Below are 16,525 nucleotides of genomic sequence, written 5' to 3'. Positions count from 1 at the left end.
GCTCAGCAAGTGTCAGAACAAAAGACATGACTATGGGTTTTCACTGTGTGAGGTATGCTCACATTCTCCCCCCCCCCTTTATATGCATTATTTCTAAAGTAGATGGAAGGGCAAATTCTGAAAGGAATTGTTGAAATGTGTCAAGCATTGGAGAGAAATCTGAGTGCCATCCTAGCAGATAAACTTTGTGGAGCTACATCTCTGCGGTCTTGGCCTTCCCACCCTCTCTCTCGTTTACAACACGAGCAAGAATGAAGTCACAGTGGATTTGTATGCTCTCAATGCATCTTACCAGGGTGCCTATCATCAAATGGATCCGGATCTCGCTTGCGGTACTCTTCTGTCTCCTTCTCAATCAATTCCGACATTCTAGAAAGGGGGTGAAGAAACATGAGCCACTTGAAATCCCCCTCAGAATGAACGCTGCTAAAGAACTTCAAAAACCACTCACCCACCCACGTCCCAATTGTACTGCAGATGACTGAGACACACAGCAGTAATTCAGCAAAGGAAATAAATCAGACTCTGAAGTGCTACACCCTGCTGAAACAAGGTCTATGCTGCCTTGTAATAAATGGGTGATGTCTGCCCTCACAAGGCAGCCACCAACACAGGAACCCAGAAGACAATAAAGAAGGCATTTATGTTAACATCTGCTGTCCTTTAATATTTGTTGGGTTTCTATGTTGGGAAGTATCATCAAAAAATTATAGATGATTGCTAGACACTTGCAACTAAGGACTCTTGAAGTCCTTGTTTTTCTGCCATAATTTTTTCATGACACTCTGCCCCTCCTTGTTTCAGAAAAGCCTCACTGGGTAGGCAGGTTGCAAGCAGGACTGAGTATAGCATTGCTTGTGTAACTGCACTTCTGAACAACTGTACTTACCGAGTAAGGATAGGAACAATATCTTGCCCACTGCCATGCTCTTTTTCCCACTGCTCCAGCAAAGCAGTAAGCTCAGCCTTGGAATCCACAAGTTCAGAACATGAAGTCATGACTCACCCTAAAGGTGGAAGGGAGGAAATCAGTACCAACTGGAAAGGAGCTCAGCTCTCAAAGGCATTACTTCTCAAACAAAAATTGAAAAATCTGAGTTTTTAAAAGCACACGAATGCTGCAGCCCTAAGCAAATCGCACTGAAATTAACGTGGTCTACTTCCTACTAAGAACAATTAAATTAAGCTGGGTAAATGAGGTGATTTTCACAATTTCCCTGCCCCTGGCAAATAAAATTGTACAACTCTAGGCAGATGACACATTGTATAATGACGGACAAAGAGTTCAAAAGGACCCTTGAGTTAAGGACAGAAACTGGACTTGTAAAATGGTTCAGTGATCTGTTTCTTTGAAGACTCAAATACTGTTCAAGAAAGGCCAATTGTGGTGTTTTTTAACGGCAATGTGAATCGCCTGGGAGTATTCAGTACTGAAGCATCATTTAAATTAAGTCTGAGCGGACCTAATAAATGTCTGGATGAACAGTGTATCTTGGCAGATACAAGTAAACCTCTCTGAGCTTTCCAAAGAAGAGCAGAACAGAGATCCACAACATTAGGCTGGCTTTGGCGTCCAGTCAAAAATATGCAGTGACCATGACTCTGTGACTTTCCCAAATCTTAGAATTAAATGACAACAATTTTATTATTTATACAGTGGTACCTCTGGTTACGTACTTAATTCATTCCGGAGGTCCGTTCTTAACCTGAAACTGTTCTTAACTTGAAGGACCACTTTAGCTAATGGGGCCTCCTGCTGCTGCTGCGCCGCCGGAGCACGATTTCTGTTCTCATCCTGAAGCAAAGTTCTTAACCCGAGGTACTATTTCTGGGTTAGCGGAGTCTGTAACCTGAAGTGTATGTAACCCGAGGTACCACTGTACCTCACCCATCTGGCTAGGTTGCCCCAGCCACTCTGAGCGGCTTCCAGCACATATAAAAATATAATAGAATTGTACAGCTGGAAGGGAACACCAAGGTCATCTAGTCCAATGCCCTTCAGTGCAGGAATCCTGCTCACAGCCATCCTTGGGTGGGCTTGAACCACCAAACTTCTGGTTAATAGCCAGAAGCACTGACCCATTGTCCTACCTTTCATTGTGCTGCCAAAATACAGAGAACATATCCTGCTTTCGCCTTTAGTTCCAATTTTGGAAAGCAGGTGGGGCGAGGGGACCCTTCCTGTAAAAACAAGCCCCAGCATTCACCTCCAGCTTGGAGGTGGAGACAGCATATAGGGATTTCCCTTGCCAAGGACCTCAGAAACCCAGTGAGGATGACCTATTCCCCACAGCAGCTTCAAGCTAGAAAAGAACTGCATCTTGCTGATTCGTCACTACCTTGCAAGGCACTTGGAACAGCAATGGCAAATAATAATAATAATAATATCCTCCCACCCCCCAGTTTCCCTTACTAACTCAAGAGAGGAAGGTTAGAGTTCATCAGTTTGTCACCATGTTTCTATGAGGAAGGGCTGTGATAAAGTGGTAAAACATCAGAAGGTCCTCAGTTCAAATCCTGGCATCTCTAGGTAGGGCTGGTAATGTGCTGTCTGAAACCCTAGAGCCAATGCCAGTCAGTATACACAATACAGAAAGAGATGGGCCAATGGCTTGACTTCCTATATTCATGGCACTCATAGCACCAAAATCATCTCCACTCTTTTCTAAATACATACTCTAGTCACATTTAATATAGGTAAACCACCATTCCTTCCCCCACCCCGTTTTCCTAAGAAACATACTCAATTATCTCCAACCTTCCTCCCAATTTTGGAGCTGGGTAGGGAGTCAAAATTGCCCCTACAGTTATATGCACCAGGAGAAAACATTCCTCTTCTCCCAGGCTTTTGGCTAATTAAACAATCTATGGCCTTTTATAGTGGGGCGGGTATTGTTTTCTTTGTTATTATTTGTTATTATTGTTTGTTTGTTATTATATTATGTATTTCTGTGTTTTTATACTACAAACCTCCATGTGATCTGCTGATGGAGGGTAGTATATTAATTTAATAAAATAAAAATAGTTATTATTAATTAATAAATAATTATTAATAAATACAAAATAAATAATGGGCTTTCGGAGTCACCAAAGCCCCACACAAATCCTCCCTAGCTTGGAAGCAGAGAGGAAAGCTGGAGGACATCACATTCATCAGAGGCTGGAAACATTTGCCATGGTGGTGATGTCAGCAAGTGAAACTGTGGACCCACAGAAGAGAATAGATTATAGTAAGGGAGTTTATTACAATAAAACTTGAGCCTATAAGTCAGTCTTAACTAAGTATTAATTCTTTTTAAAAGCTGCCATGTTAGGCTTGCATTTATTCATGAAGACCTCTCTCAAATGAACTCTCATAAAATTGCAGACCAACTCCACTGGAAACAGCAGCCCATCACACAGCTACTGAACTTCTTCTGACAAGTGCCACACAGAAAGGGCTACCAAAACCTAAAGGTAAACTGTTAGGTCCAGTCGCAGACGACTCTGGGGTTGCGGCACTCATCTCGCTTTATTGGCCGAGGGAGCCGGTGTACAGCTTCCAGGTCATGTGGCCAGCATGACTAAGCTGCTTCTGGAGAACCAGAGCAATGCACGGAAACACCGTTTACCTTTCCACCGGAGCGGTACCTATTTATCTATTTGCACTTCGTGCTTTTGAACTGCTAGGTTGGCAGGAGCAGGGACTGAGCAACGGGAGCTCACCCCGTCGCGGGGATTCAAACCGCCAACCTTCTGACTGGCAAGCCCTAGGCTCTGTGGTTTCACCCACAGCACCACCCGTGTCCCCTACCAAAACCTAGAGGGGTTTTATTACAGAGGACTCCTGGTGTTACTAACAGCACCTTGAAAACCCAGACGGAACATGTAAGGAGGCTGAAGGGACATTCTTTCACCTCTGGTGGACCTGTCCAAAAGTGAAGGCCTTCTGGGAAATGATCTATAATGAGTTAAAAAAGGTATTTAAGTATACCTTTCCCAAGAAACCAGAGGCCTTTCTCCTGGGCATTGTCGGCCAGAAAGTGTTAAAGAAGGATAGAACTTTTTTTATGTATGCAACTACAGCAGCAAGAATCCTCATCGCAAAATACTGGAAGACACAAGATCTACCCACACTGGAAGAATGGCAGACGCAATTGATGGACTATATGGAACTGGCTGAAATGACTGGCAGAATCCGAGATTTGGGAGAAGAAACAATGGAAGAGGACTGGAAAAAATTTAAGGACTATTTACATATTTAAGGACTATTTGAATATTATAAGTTGTATGGATATTAAGAATTTGCACGATTTGGAAATTTTAGCTTCAGCAATTAGATTTGGTGAAACAGGAAACTAAGTTATAAGTAAGAAAAGGTTGAAATTTAAAGTAATATTATGTTTAACTTAAGGTACAAGTAATTGATAAAAAGTATTTTAAATCCAAAAACATAATATCTGAAAGGTATAAATAAGATATGAAACAAGGTAATAATTTGCTGATATTTTTATTGTAAAGAACGCAGGGTGAGGAAGATGTGGGGAAGTCCAGTAGGTTGTACAAAAAAGTTTTGAAAAGTTGGATTTTCTTTTTTTCTTCTTTTCTTTCTTCTTTTTTCTTACTTTCTTCTTATATCTTTTATGTTTCTGGAGTTTGTATTTGAAAAATGTAATAAAAATATTTATAAAAAAAGAAAAGAAAACCCAGACGGAACAAAAATACTGCTGGTGGGGTGGTGGGGGTTCCACCAAGCCCGAATTAAATGTTCAATTTGTTTTGGATGAGAATGCACTCCCACTTTCAGAATCAAGCAGACAGCTTAAGTGTGCTTCTTGATCAAGCACTTTATGCCAGCCGTGTCCCATCCTGGAAAATCAGACCCAGCAAGTCATTCATGCTCACTACATCCAAACTTTTTCATTTTTCCACCCCTACTCTCCACAGAGTAGGTTGCCACAGAGCAGGTTGCCAGAGGAGGAACACATCAGGTTTCCTAGAAGTCTAACTAATACCCTGCTTTGCCTTCCATTGCTCTGTCCATTTCTGCTTCTCCTCACCATCACCAAATACATAAAATTAAACCAATGGTTTAGACTATGATCCACAGACTGTTGACCCCTGGGGCTTTAAAAATGTATTGTATCAAGATATCTTAAGAATCACCCTCTTCCAAACAAACCTGTGCAGACTCTTCAGCTACAACCCTGCTGACTCCTCACACACCAGCACACCTGAAGTACAGTGGGCAGATTTTAAGGGTGCTTGGGATGAGAGAACATAAATTTTTGTTGCATGACTGGATGTCTACATGCAGTGTTGGATTCTGCCCATAATACGAGGCACACAACTGTCTAAAATCAGGACAGATTCAGTAATATTTTCCTAGTCTGCTGAAGAATCCAACAGTATTCAGCTGTGATCACATACAACATGTATTCATTTGGCAGATGGCAAAGTCAACTGGCCACTTTCCCAAACCTATGAAACTACACTGTTCAGTGGAGTAAATAATCCTGGGTCCTACTTTTAGAACTGTTCTGTTCCTGTTTTCAAACTTCCTGGAATTTTCATATTTTGTAAGTATACCTGCTTTGGTATACTTGAAGATATTCAGTACAATTCCTCATTGCTCCCCAGCCCACACCAAATTTATTTGGCTCACTTTCAGTTGTCATTTTCAGGTGATTATCAGTCTTACTTACTGTGCCTTCTGCTTAACAGTAACATTTTCACTTTGCTGTTCTTATTTATACTGGGAAATGTAAGCATATCCTATACATTCCCAGTGAGCCTTGAGTCCACAGTGGTGGAGAAGCCACACTCAATGCATAGCTTTCTATCTCACTGATATACTGTTTCCTGAAAGGCAATCTGCACTTTATAGAGCTTTTCCCATCCACAAACAGATCCCTCTTCCCACTTTATCAGACATTATTCTAAGTGCAAAAGCAGAAGACAGCTGTGAATATATTGGCAGTACATCAGAAAGTAGCAGTTAGAATACACAGCCCAAGACTCACAAATATCTAGATATCTGATGAGTCATTTAGGGAAAGACTGGGGAGGAGGGAAGACAAGAATCTTAATTTGAAAGATTTTGAACACTGAACAGTGCAAGGCACACTATAGTATTTGCTTCTGTGTTCTGCCAATTCATTCACCCTGCAACCCCTGGGCTAAGCAAGTTGCTTTCTAAAAACAGGAAGGGCCAATGACAACAGGATCAATCCATATACTTGACCAATTATTTATTTGGTTACATAGTTTGAATTATAATAATATGCAATTTCATAGATTAGCTTCAAATACAGCTGTAAAAAAAACCTTGGCAAGGGAATGTGAGCTCAAAAGCTGCACACAACAATAATCAACACACACACATATCCACTCACCCCTGAGATCAAAGGATTAATTCCATGCCAAGGCAATGTTTTGTCCAACGTATTATACAGGTAACAGGTGTCTTTTGTTAATCTGTAAACTCTCTAGTCCAGCAAGTTTTCCAATATCAAATGAAGTATAGTCACAGCTGATGTTCACAGCTGCACGAGAAACCCCAACGTTTGTACACTACATTTAATACACTGCAATGAGTGGGAGGTGTTTAGGTCCATTTATGTGACCTAATTAGATGAAATTGCAAGCATCCCTACACTAAAGAAGTTATTGTTTTAAGCAATGAAGAAGTTGAATCTTCCTTTCCTAAGAAACAGTTTTGCTTGAAAGCATTCTATGGGGCTACTTGTGCAGTTTCCAATGGACTTGCCACTTACCTAAGAGCTGGCAATTATCACCAGGATAGTTACACTGGGAACAAGAGAAGTCTTACTGAGTGCCTTGAAACAAGGCACAGGGTGAAGAAAACAGACAGTTGGAAACCACTGCCTCAGGGTGCCCTGAGGCAGCTGTTTCCAGTGTTAGAAACTCAGCTATATAATCTAATCACTGAATGGCGCTTTAAACCTAGGTTACAGTTGCCACAACGAAATATTTAGGCACCATTTCCCCCCCACTGGAGATTATTATTATTCATTTCGTTTCTATACCGCTTTATATTTTAAAGAACAAATCTCTAAGCAGTTTACAACACATTAAAACATCAAATACAACAATCCAGAATAAAACAAATATAAGTTTCAAGGAAAATACTTCAGATTCTTCTCTAAATGACTTTTTGCTTTCCCCAGTTGCAAACCTGGCACCCAGAGATCTCCTTGTGGTTGCATTTGGACCCATGTCTGGTGCCTGGCTAATTTCTAACACTGGCTGTTCCCAAAGGCTTCCTTCATCTTTCCCATAAAAGGTAAAGGTAAAGGTACCCCTGACCGTTAGGTCCAGTTGCAGACAACTCTGGGGATGTGCACTCATCACGTTCTATAGGCTGAGGGAGCCAGTGTTTGTCTGCAGGCAGTTTTTCCGGGTCATGTGGCCAGCATGACTAAGCCACTTCTGGCGAGCAGCACACAGGAACGCCATTTACCTTCCCACCAGAGCGGTACCTATTTATCTACTTGCACTTTGATGTGCTTTTGAACTGCTAGGTTGGCAGGAGCAAGGACCGAGCAACAGCAGCTCACCCCATTGTGGGGATTCGAACTGCTGACCTTCTGATGGGCAAGCCCTAGGCTCTGTGGTTTAGACCATAGCGCCACCCACGTCCCGCTCGTCTTTCCCATACAGAAAGCCTAAGGAACACAACTTCAACTAAGTGTGCCTCTCTGCGTGTGTTACATATGCAAATGCAAGTATGTACCTACATACACCTGTGTGTGCATGCAAAAGAGAGAATGAATGACTGTTAGCAGCTTTTTTTAAAAGTTTTTTTATTAATTTTCTTAATAAACAATCATTACATTGAAAAAGAAAAAAACAAAACATCTATATTCACTCTTAATATTAATCCATATTTTGGGATTCATCGATTCCCCTGACTTCCCTTCACTCCCTCCCCTGGTATCTTTGTGTTATTTTCATTTGTGCATGTCAACAAAAAGTCTTTCTCTCTAATTACTTCCTTATTTAAACATTCTCCATAACATTAACATTCTCCATAACACACAAGTTGTGTTTTTTAAAAAATCCTGCTAATATATTAACTTCCTTACATTGCTTTTGTTGTTAGCAGCTTTGCCTTGCCAGCAGCAGAGTGTTTCTGCCCTCCTTCCCAACCTTGGAATAAATACTTATAGTCAATCCTTTTCCTCAGCCATAAGGTAAAGGTAAAGGGAACCCTGACCATTAGGTCCAGTCGTGACCGACTCTGGGGTTGTGGCACTCATCTCGCTCTATAGGCCGAGATAGCTGGCGTTTGTCCACAGACAGCTTCCGGGTCATGTGGCCAGCATGACTAAGCCGCTTCTGGCGAACCAGAGCAGCACACGGAAACGGCTTTTACCTTCCCGCCGGAGCGGTACCTATTTATCTACTTGCACATGATGTGTTTTTGAACTGCTAGGTTGGCAGGAACTGGGACTGAGCAACCATAGCTTACAGCTATTTCCTTTTAGTCCACAATTATCATCATAATCTTTTTCCCAAAAAAACTAAATCCCCAACCACTTTTGGCTTGGAGCTCCCCCCCCCCAAAAAAAATAAGCAATGGCAAAATGATGGTGTCCTCTGGCCAAAAAAAAAAAAAAAAATATTATCCACCCCAGTATGCTTCAGCGGCATCCTGGGAGAGCGGCCAACAAGACCTGGATCAAATCTTCACCATGGATTCACTAGGTGATAGTGTACTATATGGATGGGATTCAGCTAAGTTTTACTCAGAGGACACCAATGGAAATTAATGAACATGACTACACTAGGCCCATTAATTTCAGCAGGTCTACTCTTAGTAAAACTTGGTTGATTATCAATATAACTATTGTTCAACCTCAGTTCCTTATTTAGAAAAGAAAGAAAAAAACATTTACAGTAATCTACTTTGCAAGATTACTGTGAAGATCCAAAAATAAACAAAGTATTTTGAATATCAGGCCAAACAAGAATAGGTATTTGATCAGTATATTCTGTAATTAATAGCAGCTGATAAGGAAGGAGCAAACTGAGACAGCACCAGATCAGGTCTAGCCCCTGCCCTGCCCCACAATCACCCCACCACCACCATTTCACCAATTAAAATCACACATACAAACCTGCTATTTTCCTACTTTGAGGGAAAACGTACCCAATACCACCTATGGTTTCTCTCTGTAGAGCAAATAGCTTCAGGGGACAAGTTGTTAAAAATAGGGGCAAGCATTAACCCCTCTCACCTGCCACAGTAATCCTAATCTGATGCGCTCCTGCCCTCCAGCAGCTATTATTATTAATCATTATATAATTGAATGATTGTCATGTGTTTACATGGGGAAATGTAAAGGCCTGAGCAGTATTATGTTGTGATCAAGTCAAATCTTGCCACCCGCCCATGACACTGTATGACCCAACCACCATGGGCATGGATGGAATGGGAGAGTGGCGAAGATGCATGTCTGATGACCCTTTCCCTATGCAAACCTGACAGGTGTTTAGATGGGGCTATGCAGATAAGGCTTACTGGGAAGTTTTAACAGTTCACATTGAGCTTCATGGAACAAAGAAAGAGGGTTGTGCTTCAGGATGTAGTTACAAGGGAAGACACATATCCCCACTACAGTAGAGCAATGCCAGATCTACGCACTTCCCTGCCCACAACCATTTTGCAACTAGCACAGGTCGAATTGCGACCACGCTGAAATCTCTGGATGCCAGGTTGGTGACTAAACATCTCCATCTGGCTGGCCCCTCCAACTATCTTAAGCAGAAGAGTTTATTTACTGCCTTTATTTCCTACCTTTGTCTCCAAGGAGTGCTTCCCCCTCCCCAGTTAATCCCTACAACAACGCTGTGAGATTGGGACTGGGACCAGGTCACCCAGTGAGCTTCATGACTGAGTGGGGATTTGAACCCTGATCTTCTAGGTCCTATTGACACTAACCACCACTACACAACACTATCTTCTGCTGTGGTGTGGCTATATAAAATAAGTAGGTAAATAAATCTGGGGCAAATAAAATGATACTTAGAGAAGGATCTGAAATATTATACTTGAAGCTTAAATTTGTTTTATTCTGCATTGTTTTATTTGATGTTTTAATGTGTTGTAAACAGCTTGGATATTTTTTTCTTTAAAATATAAAACAGCATAGAATGAAAATATTAATAACAGTAACAACTCAGCTGGAGGGGGTGACACCTAGACATACCATTGTGGTGACTGTAACCTAGGTTTAAGGTGCCATTTGGCAATTAACTTATATATCCGAGTTTCTAACACTGCCCACAACACCTGATACTGGATGGCCTGGCTTCTACCAATATAAGAAACCAAATGCAAGGGCTGCAAGGTAGATTTTCACTCCCTCAGAGGTCCCTGTAATATGCAAGCCACTGTCACCCTACCACACACACATTGCCCATAATGTAAATAGTAAATAGTATATTCCAAGAGAGAAGCATCCCAGGTGATCCTTGTATTAGTCAATATCTGGGGCTAAGTTCTAAAATTAAAGATACTACAACTCAAACCAATCTAAAATTTCTTCCCCACTCCAACGTGTATGAAGCAGGGTTGGTAGTAGCTTCCCCTTGGTCTGGGGAAAAGAATTATTCACAGGCACAAAGACACGAACAACTTCGCAGAGCTGAATTCTGGCATCGAAAACAGTTTCCTAACTCAAACTAAGCCCTACAATTGGTGTCGCAAAGAGAAAGGTGGTTCACATGGGGGGAAGAGAATAAGCTTCGGGCAGACAAAACCTCCCTCGAGAGTTTATATAAAAGCTGCCACGGCGCCAGCGTCCCTCCCCCACCCTGAGAGGTGACAGCTGGGGGCCAAAGAGGAGAAGAAAAAGCGGGTTGGGAACAAAACAGAAAAGGTATGCTCGCGCTAGCAAGATCAGCAAGGACCAGAAGCCGGGCAAGTAAATGAGGAAGGGAAGCGGGGGCAGAGGAAGAAACTACCTTCTACTTTGCAACACATGTTGGTCTTTGACCCCCTAGCATCGCCCTCACCCCTCTTCTCCGCCTCCAGCACTTTCGGGGGGAGGGGGAGGGGAAAAGCCGAAAGATGCAGGGCGATCCGCGTGGAAACGAGAGAAAAGTGAGTTGTTCGCCTACCAGGGCAGCCCTGCGCGCGTTGACTCGGAACTCGGTCGCTCCGCGGCTTACGAAAAACATGCCCACGACCGCAACCCATGGCTTAGGTAGATCGCTACGTATCCCCCATATGGTTACTTCCCCCTCGCACGCGACCCCCTCAAACTCCCTTCCCTTCTTCACACGGGGAGATAAAGCGAGAGCCAGCGCCGTCTCCTCTCCCTTTGCTCCCGGCCCGGGAGGGCAACGCGGAGAAGGGCCCGAGCCGCCTTCCCCCCGCCCGCCCTCCCACCTCCCGGTCCTGGGCACCGGCGAGAGAGAGCCAGGAACACATGGGAGCCTCGCTGCCGGGGCTAGGAGGCAGCCTCCGCGCCGTCCGCCCAGGCGGGCTGCCGAGGCGGCCCCCACCCCGGCCTGCGCCTGTCACCGGCCTCGGCTTGCCGGCCTGCCCTTTCCCCCCTCAGCCCGGCTCCCTGCGCGCCGTACCTGTCCGGCGTCGCTGCTGCCCCTTTCGGCCTCCTCCCGGCCCCCCACGCACCGCGGCCCGGCGGCTGCTATCACTATGGCGGGCACACACTTTGCTCGTCACCGCGCTAGAGCTCCGTCACCCCCCTCCCTCTCCCACGCGCTCATCGGCTCGCTCGCACGCACGCACGCCGGAGGGGGGGGACGGCGCGCGCTCTGGCGACAGGGAAATGTAGTCCGGGCTACCTGCGCGTGCGCCGCCGAGTCCAAAGCCCGCTCCCTCCTCTCGCAAGGCACTTTGGGAGTTGCAGTCTACTGTCCCCATAATAGCGCATCTCTGTATCTCCCGCCGATAGGCCGCTCGCTGCGTATTTGAGGGAGCAGCCGGTGAAGGCGCGCTATTGACAGCTTGCTTGCCCTTACTGCTGTCGAGGAAATAATTTTGAAATAGAATACGGGAGCTGGAAGAGCAGCTGCTGAAGGAGTTGTCAAGAGTCACCGCAGTTGAACATTTATCAGAAGCTAGATGAAAATGTTCAGGCGCTGGGAAACCAAGTGCAACGTTATTCTGCTTTAAAAGTGCTTCTGCCTTAGCGAAGAGATGCGGAGGAAAGAGATGGGCACTGGCTCCACAGCTGCTGTAACGCTTACCTGAATGCATCAAGAGTGGTACCTCAGGTTAAGTACTTAATTCGTTCCGGAGGTCTGTACTTAACCTGAAACTGTTCTTAACCTGAAGCACCACTTTAACTAATGGGGCCTCCTACTGCTGCCGTGCCACCGGAGCCCTATTTCTGTTCTCATCCTGAAGCAAAGTTCTTAACCTGAAGCACTATGTCTGGGTTAGCGGAGTCTGTAACCTGAAAGCGTATGTAACCTGAGATACCACTGTAAATCCAAGGCCAACCTACCATGTGCTAAATGATGGATGGGCAGAAGGTAGATTGGGATCTACTGGTAGCTCTCTGGCTGATTTGCAATAGGATGTTTAAGGTTAGCAATGACAAAATTGTGTTTTTCCTCCTAAATTGTTGCTGAAACTAAGAGGGTTAACCAGGGTTTCATTTTGGGGTGAACTGACAGAGCTGAGTTCACTTCTGGTACTGAAAACCAATTATCAGGCTCAGAATGTGCTCACACCCTGTTCTTTAATACTACAGCACGTATCTTTTGTGCCTGGCCCAGGTTGGTGGATATTGGAGTTTGGAACTAACTGAGTAGATCCAAGGCAGCTAAATTCTGCCTGCCTCTGAACTAAATAATGTACAAAGCAGACATTGGGAAGCTAGTGGCCATTTCCTAAATATGTTTACTTGAAGGTCCCATTGTGGTCTTATGGGACTTAAAGGTAAAGGGACCCCTGACCATTATGTCCAGTCATGACCGACTCTGGGGTTGCGGCACTCATCTCACTTTACTGGCCGAGGGAGCCGGCGTACAGCTTCTGGGTCACGTGGCCAGCATGACTAAGCCGCTTCTGGCGAACCAGAGCAGCACACGGAAATGCCGTTTACCTTTCCGCCGGAGCGGTACCTATTTATCTACTTGCACTTTGACGTGCTTTCGAACTGCTAGGTTGGCAGGAGCAGGGACCGAGCAACGGGAGCTCATCCCGTCGCGGGGATTCGAACTGCCTACCTTCTGATTGGCAAGTCCTAGGTTCTGTGGTTTAACCCATGGCGCTACCCGTGTCCCCCTTATGGGACTTACACACTAGTAAATGTGTTTTGTGTTGTTTCCCAACTGTACAACTTTTTAAACCTAGGATTCTAGTTTACATTCATTCATAGTCATAAGACCTGTGTTATGAGAAGACGTGCACTCAAATTCTCTTTTTTTGTAATTTCCAATGCAGGTTCTAACATGGAGAAAAGCAGTTGTTCCAAATAATAGCCCAATCCTATATGGATTTAGGTATACCTGATTCCATTGAAATTAATAGGTTTACAGTGCAATCCTGCGTCTCATATATCCTATATCCATAAGTATATACAAAAATGCAGCTTTAAGTGCTGGTAACATTGCAGAGAAATAGGAAATAAGAATATAGTATATACCTATGGCTGTTCCTTTTCAAAATATGAATACATTTTTGCACAGAATACTGCTTTGCATTCAGAACTTCACAAATGCTCTTCCAAGAACCATACAAATTAAAATTAGGACCCATTTGTTTTTCTGGACATTTCAAACATAATAGTATTGGTGTTGCCATTGTAAGATAGTGCTCAACGTGGCTGACAGTACATAAATGAAGAACAAAATCCTTCAGCAATAAACACCAATACATATCAATAATGCAATCACAATATTAACCATTTGGTTAATAAGCTACATTGTGAGTCAGCCAAACCTGACCATCGCCATCAAATTAAACTGTTGTGTCCATATTTGCAACTTTTTTTTCTTTTTTGTAATTTAGTGTTTTATTGATTTTTCAGAGTCAATAATACAGAAACATTAAATAAAACTCTCTCTCTACAAATAAATAACAATTACATTCACCCTCTCCAGTGCCTCACTTTTATTTTCATTCACAGCATCAAATTAAATATATAGAAAGCAATTTCCTCTGAGATAATTAATACAAAAATATAGTAAGACCCGTTGAACTCTCTTGCTGCTCAACAAAAATCCAGAGCATTTCACTGTATGTTATTCTGTCTAAGATTGCAGTCCTAACCCCACTTATGTGGGTGTAAACCCCATTGAATTAAATATGACTTACCTCTGAGTAGACATGGTTAGGTTTGCATAGTATGTAATCCTTATAAACAAAATTACAGCTGCTATCTGAACCACTTCTCTCTCCCTACTGTTACAGAGTTCAGTGGGACCTATTCTCAAGTAAGTGCACATAGAACGAGACAGCAATCCATGACATAGATTTCATTGAACTGGACTTTTAAGTGGCTATAAGTATTATTTGTTCCAGGTTTGTTTGACTAGAATTAACTTCCTGAGAGAGGTTAGATATTATTTTTAATGCATGAAATATTTATTGCACACTTGTATGATAACCAGTATACTAATTTGGGTCTATGTATGTAGCAAACCTATGGGCCAGGGATTATATCACTTCATTCTGTACTTCCTTTAGTAGAGATGAACTAAAGTTTGGAATCAGAATCTGCCATCAACATCTGACTTTTGGTTAAATGACTGAGGGAAGTTAATACAACATTTTTAATTTCTGTAGAAACCATCAGACTCTGTCAAATGTAAACTGCTATTGCATGCAACCTGCCAGATGTTGAATACTATATGTCAGATACAGAATTATCATTATTATTGTATTTTCTACGTTTATGTATAAAAATAGCATATTACAACAAACCAATTTAAAATACTACCCCTAAAATGCAAACTAAACTAATAGAATAGATACAGCAGTTAAAAACAGTAGCATAATCTGTTCTAGAATTCAATTCATAAGAAGCCCCATCTTTGCTGTTTCCCTAAAATCACCCAGATATAGTGTGCTCAGGGAGTCATTCCATGTGCAAAGGCACTCTTGTATACAACTAAGGCCAGGTCTAAGGCCAGGCCCAGAGCATCCCCAAGCTGTGACCCTGCATTTTCAGAAGGTATGCAACCCCTCCCAACACCAGTCATCCAAACTGGAATACTTCCTGCTGCCAGAAGGAACCCCTATACTGCTTGGATTGTTTCAGCTTGTTAGGTCTCATCTGACCTGGTCTAGGGCAGCCTACACACTATACAATTTAGGCACATTTAAAAGCACATGACTTCTAGTAAAGAATCCTAAGAATTATAGTTTGTTAACAGTAGTGGGAATTGTAATTCCATGAGATGTAAACTACAGTTCCCAGTAGTATTTGGGTGAAGAAGCCATGATGTAAAGTGTGTACTTAGTCTACACCCTTCTTGGGATAAGTGTTATGAGCATACCAGGCTGGTAGCCAGATTGAAGTAGGTAATAAATTCAGTTTTCTGCAGGAAAACCTGGAGCCGAGATGCCATCACCCACTGCAACACCTTACCTAAGAAAAGATCAAGACTGAGCAGAAAATTAGACCAGAAACAATAGGAGAGAATGAAGTATGAGTGAAAGAATCAAAGAGATGAGTGCAAAATGGGAAGAAGCACAAAATTTTCTGTTTTGGAAAAAATCACTACAACAGAACATGGACGAAGAATCCAAAATAAAGCAAAAACAAAAGCATAAAAGTCAAACACTGGACAAGAGGTGCAATCAGATTAACAGGTGTTAAGTTAAATAGATATTATCAAAGGAGTTATCAAAAGAGGAAGATTAAATTATTTTGGGAAGGAGAGCATGCAAATATTTGTCTCCCAAATCAGAAATCTCTATAGACACTCCCACTGTTCTAAATGGTCATACAGATTGCACATTTTCTGAGATGCAGTAGAGTACTTTTTCTAGTTGCACAATTTCCAGCATCACTGGCCTGAGAAGAGACTCCTGCCTAAAATTCTCAAGAGTCACTGCTCGTCAGTGTAGACAGTACTGAGCTAAATTAACCAATGGTCTGACTTAGTATAAGGCAGCTTCCTGTATTCCTAGGGCTTTTCTACACCTTTAAGAGAATAGATCAAAGATGCCCAGGGATTTCAAATTTATGCCTAAAAATGTAAGGTGTGTTGGTCCATCAAACAGGCATTTGAAAACATATAATATAGGTGCACTTGTCAGATAAATACCTAAGTTTCACTATGACTCCTTATTGAGAGTACACCCAGTAGCAAACATATTTCCCATAAGGTTTCTAGTTTGCAGAAGGCTGTATTTCACAGAACACTTTATATTTACCTTTAGAGAAAAACCTGTTGATTAACGCTGATGAAGCTGGTTCAGCATTAAGAGAAGACGGCAACTCGTTTTCTTCTGGTGGCAGATGACTTTGTTTCATTTGGTTTTTCTTCTGTTACAACCACCTTGCCTTCTTCAAACATGTGTTTTATCACCAGA

General features: G+C 42.7%; 1 protein-coding gene across 4 annotated transcripts in view; it reads right to left on the bottom strand.

Moving 5' to 3' along the window:
* The window catches only part of DCAF1 (DDB1 and CUL4 associated factor 1), a 61,712-nt gene extending 45,188 nt beyond the window's left edge, over positions 1-16,524 (bottom strand). For 3 of the 4 annotated variants that reach the window (XM_081177542.1, XM_081177540.1, XM_081177543.1), the window contains exons 1-3: positions 11,593-11,718; positions 890-1,007; positions 293-369 (exon numbers count right to left, since the gene is read on the bottom strand). In XM_081177542.1, the coding sequence (XP_081033668.1) occupies positions 293-369; positions 890-999 (187 nt within the window). In that variant the 5' untranslated portion in view covers positions 1,000-1,007; positions 11,593-11,718. Of the gene's footprint in view, positions 1-292; positions 370-889; positions 1,008-11,592; positions 11,719-16,366 lie in introns of those variants that run through there. The other variant, XM_081177541.1, reaches the window with a different exon arrangement.
* Position 16,525: the final 1 nt, after the last annotated feature.

Source organism: Podarcis bocagei, assembly GCF_964188305.1.
Source record: "Podarcis bocagei genome assembly, chromosome: 2".
NCBI lineage: Eukaryota > Metazoa > Chordata > Lepidosauria > Squamata > Lacertidae > Podarcis > Podarcis bocagei.
This window is presented reverse-complemented; position numbering and strand designations above follow the sequence as displayed.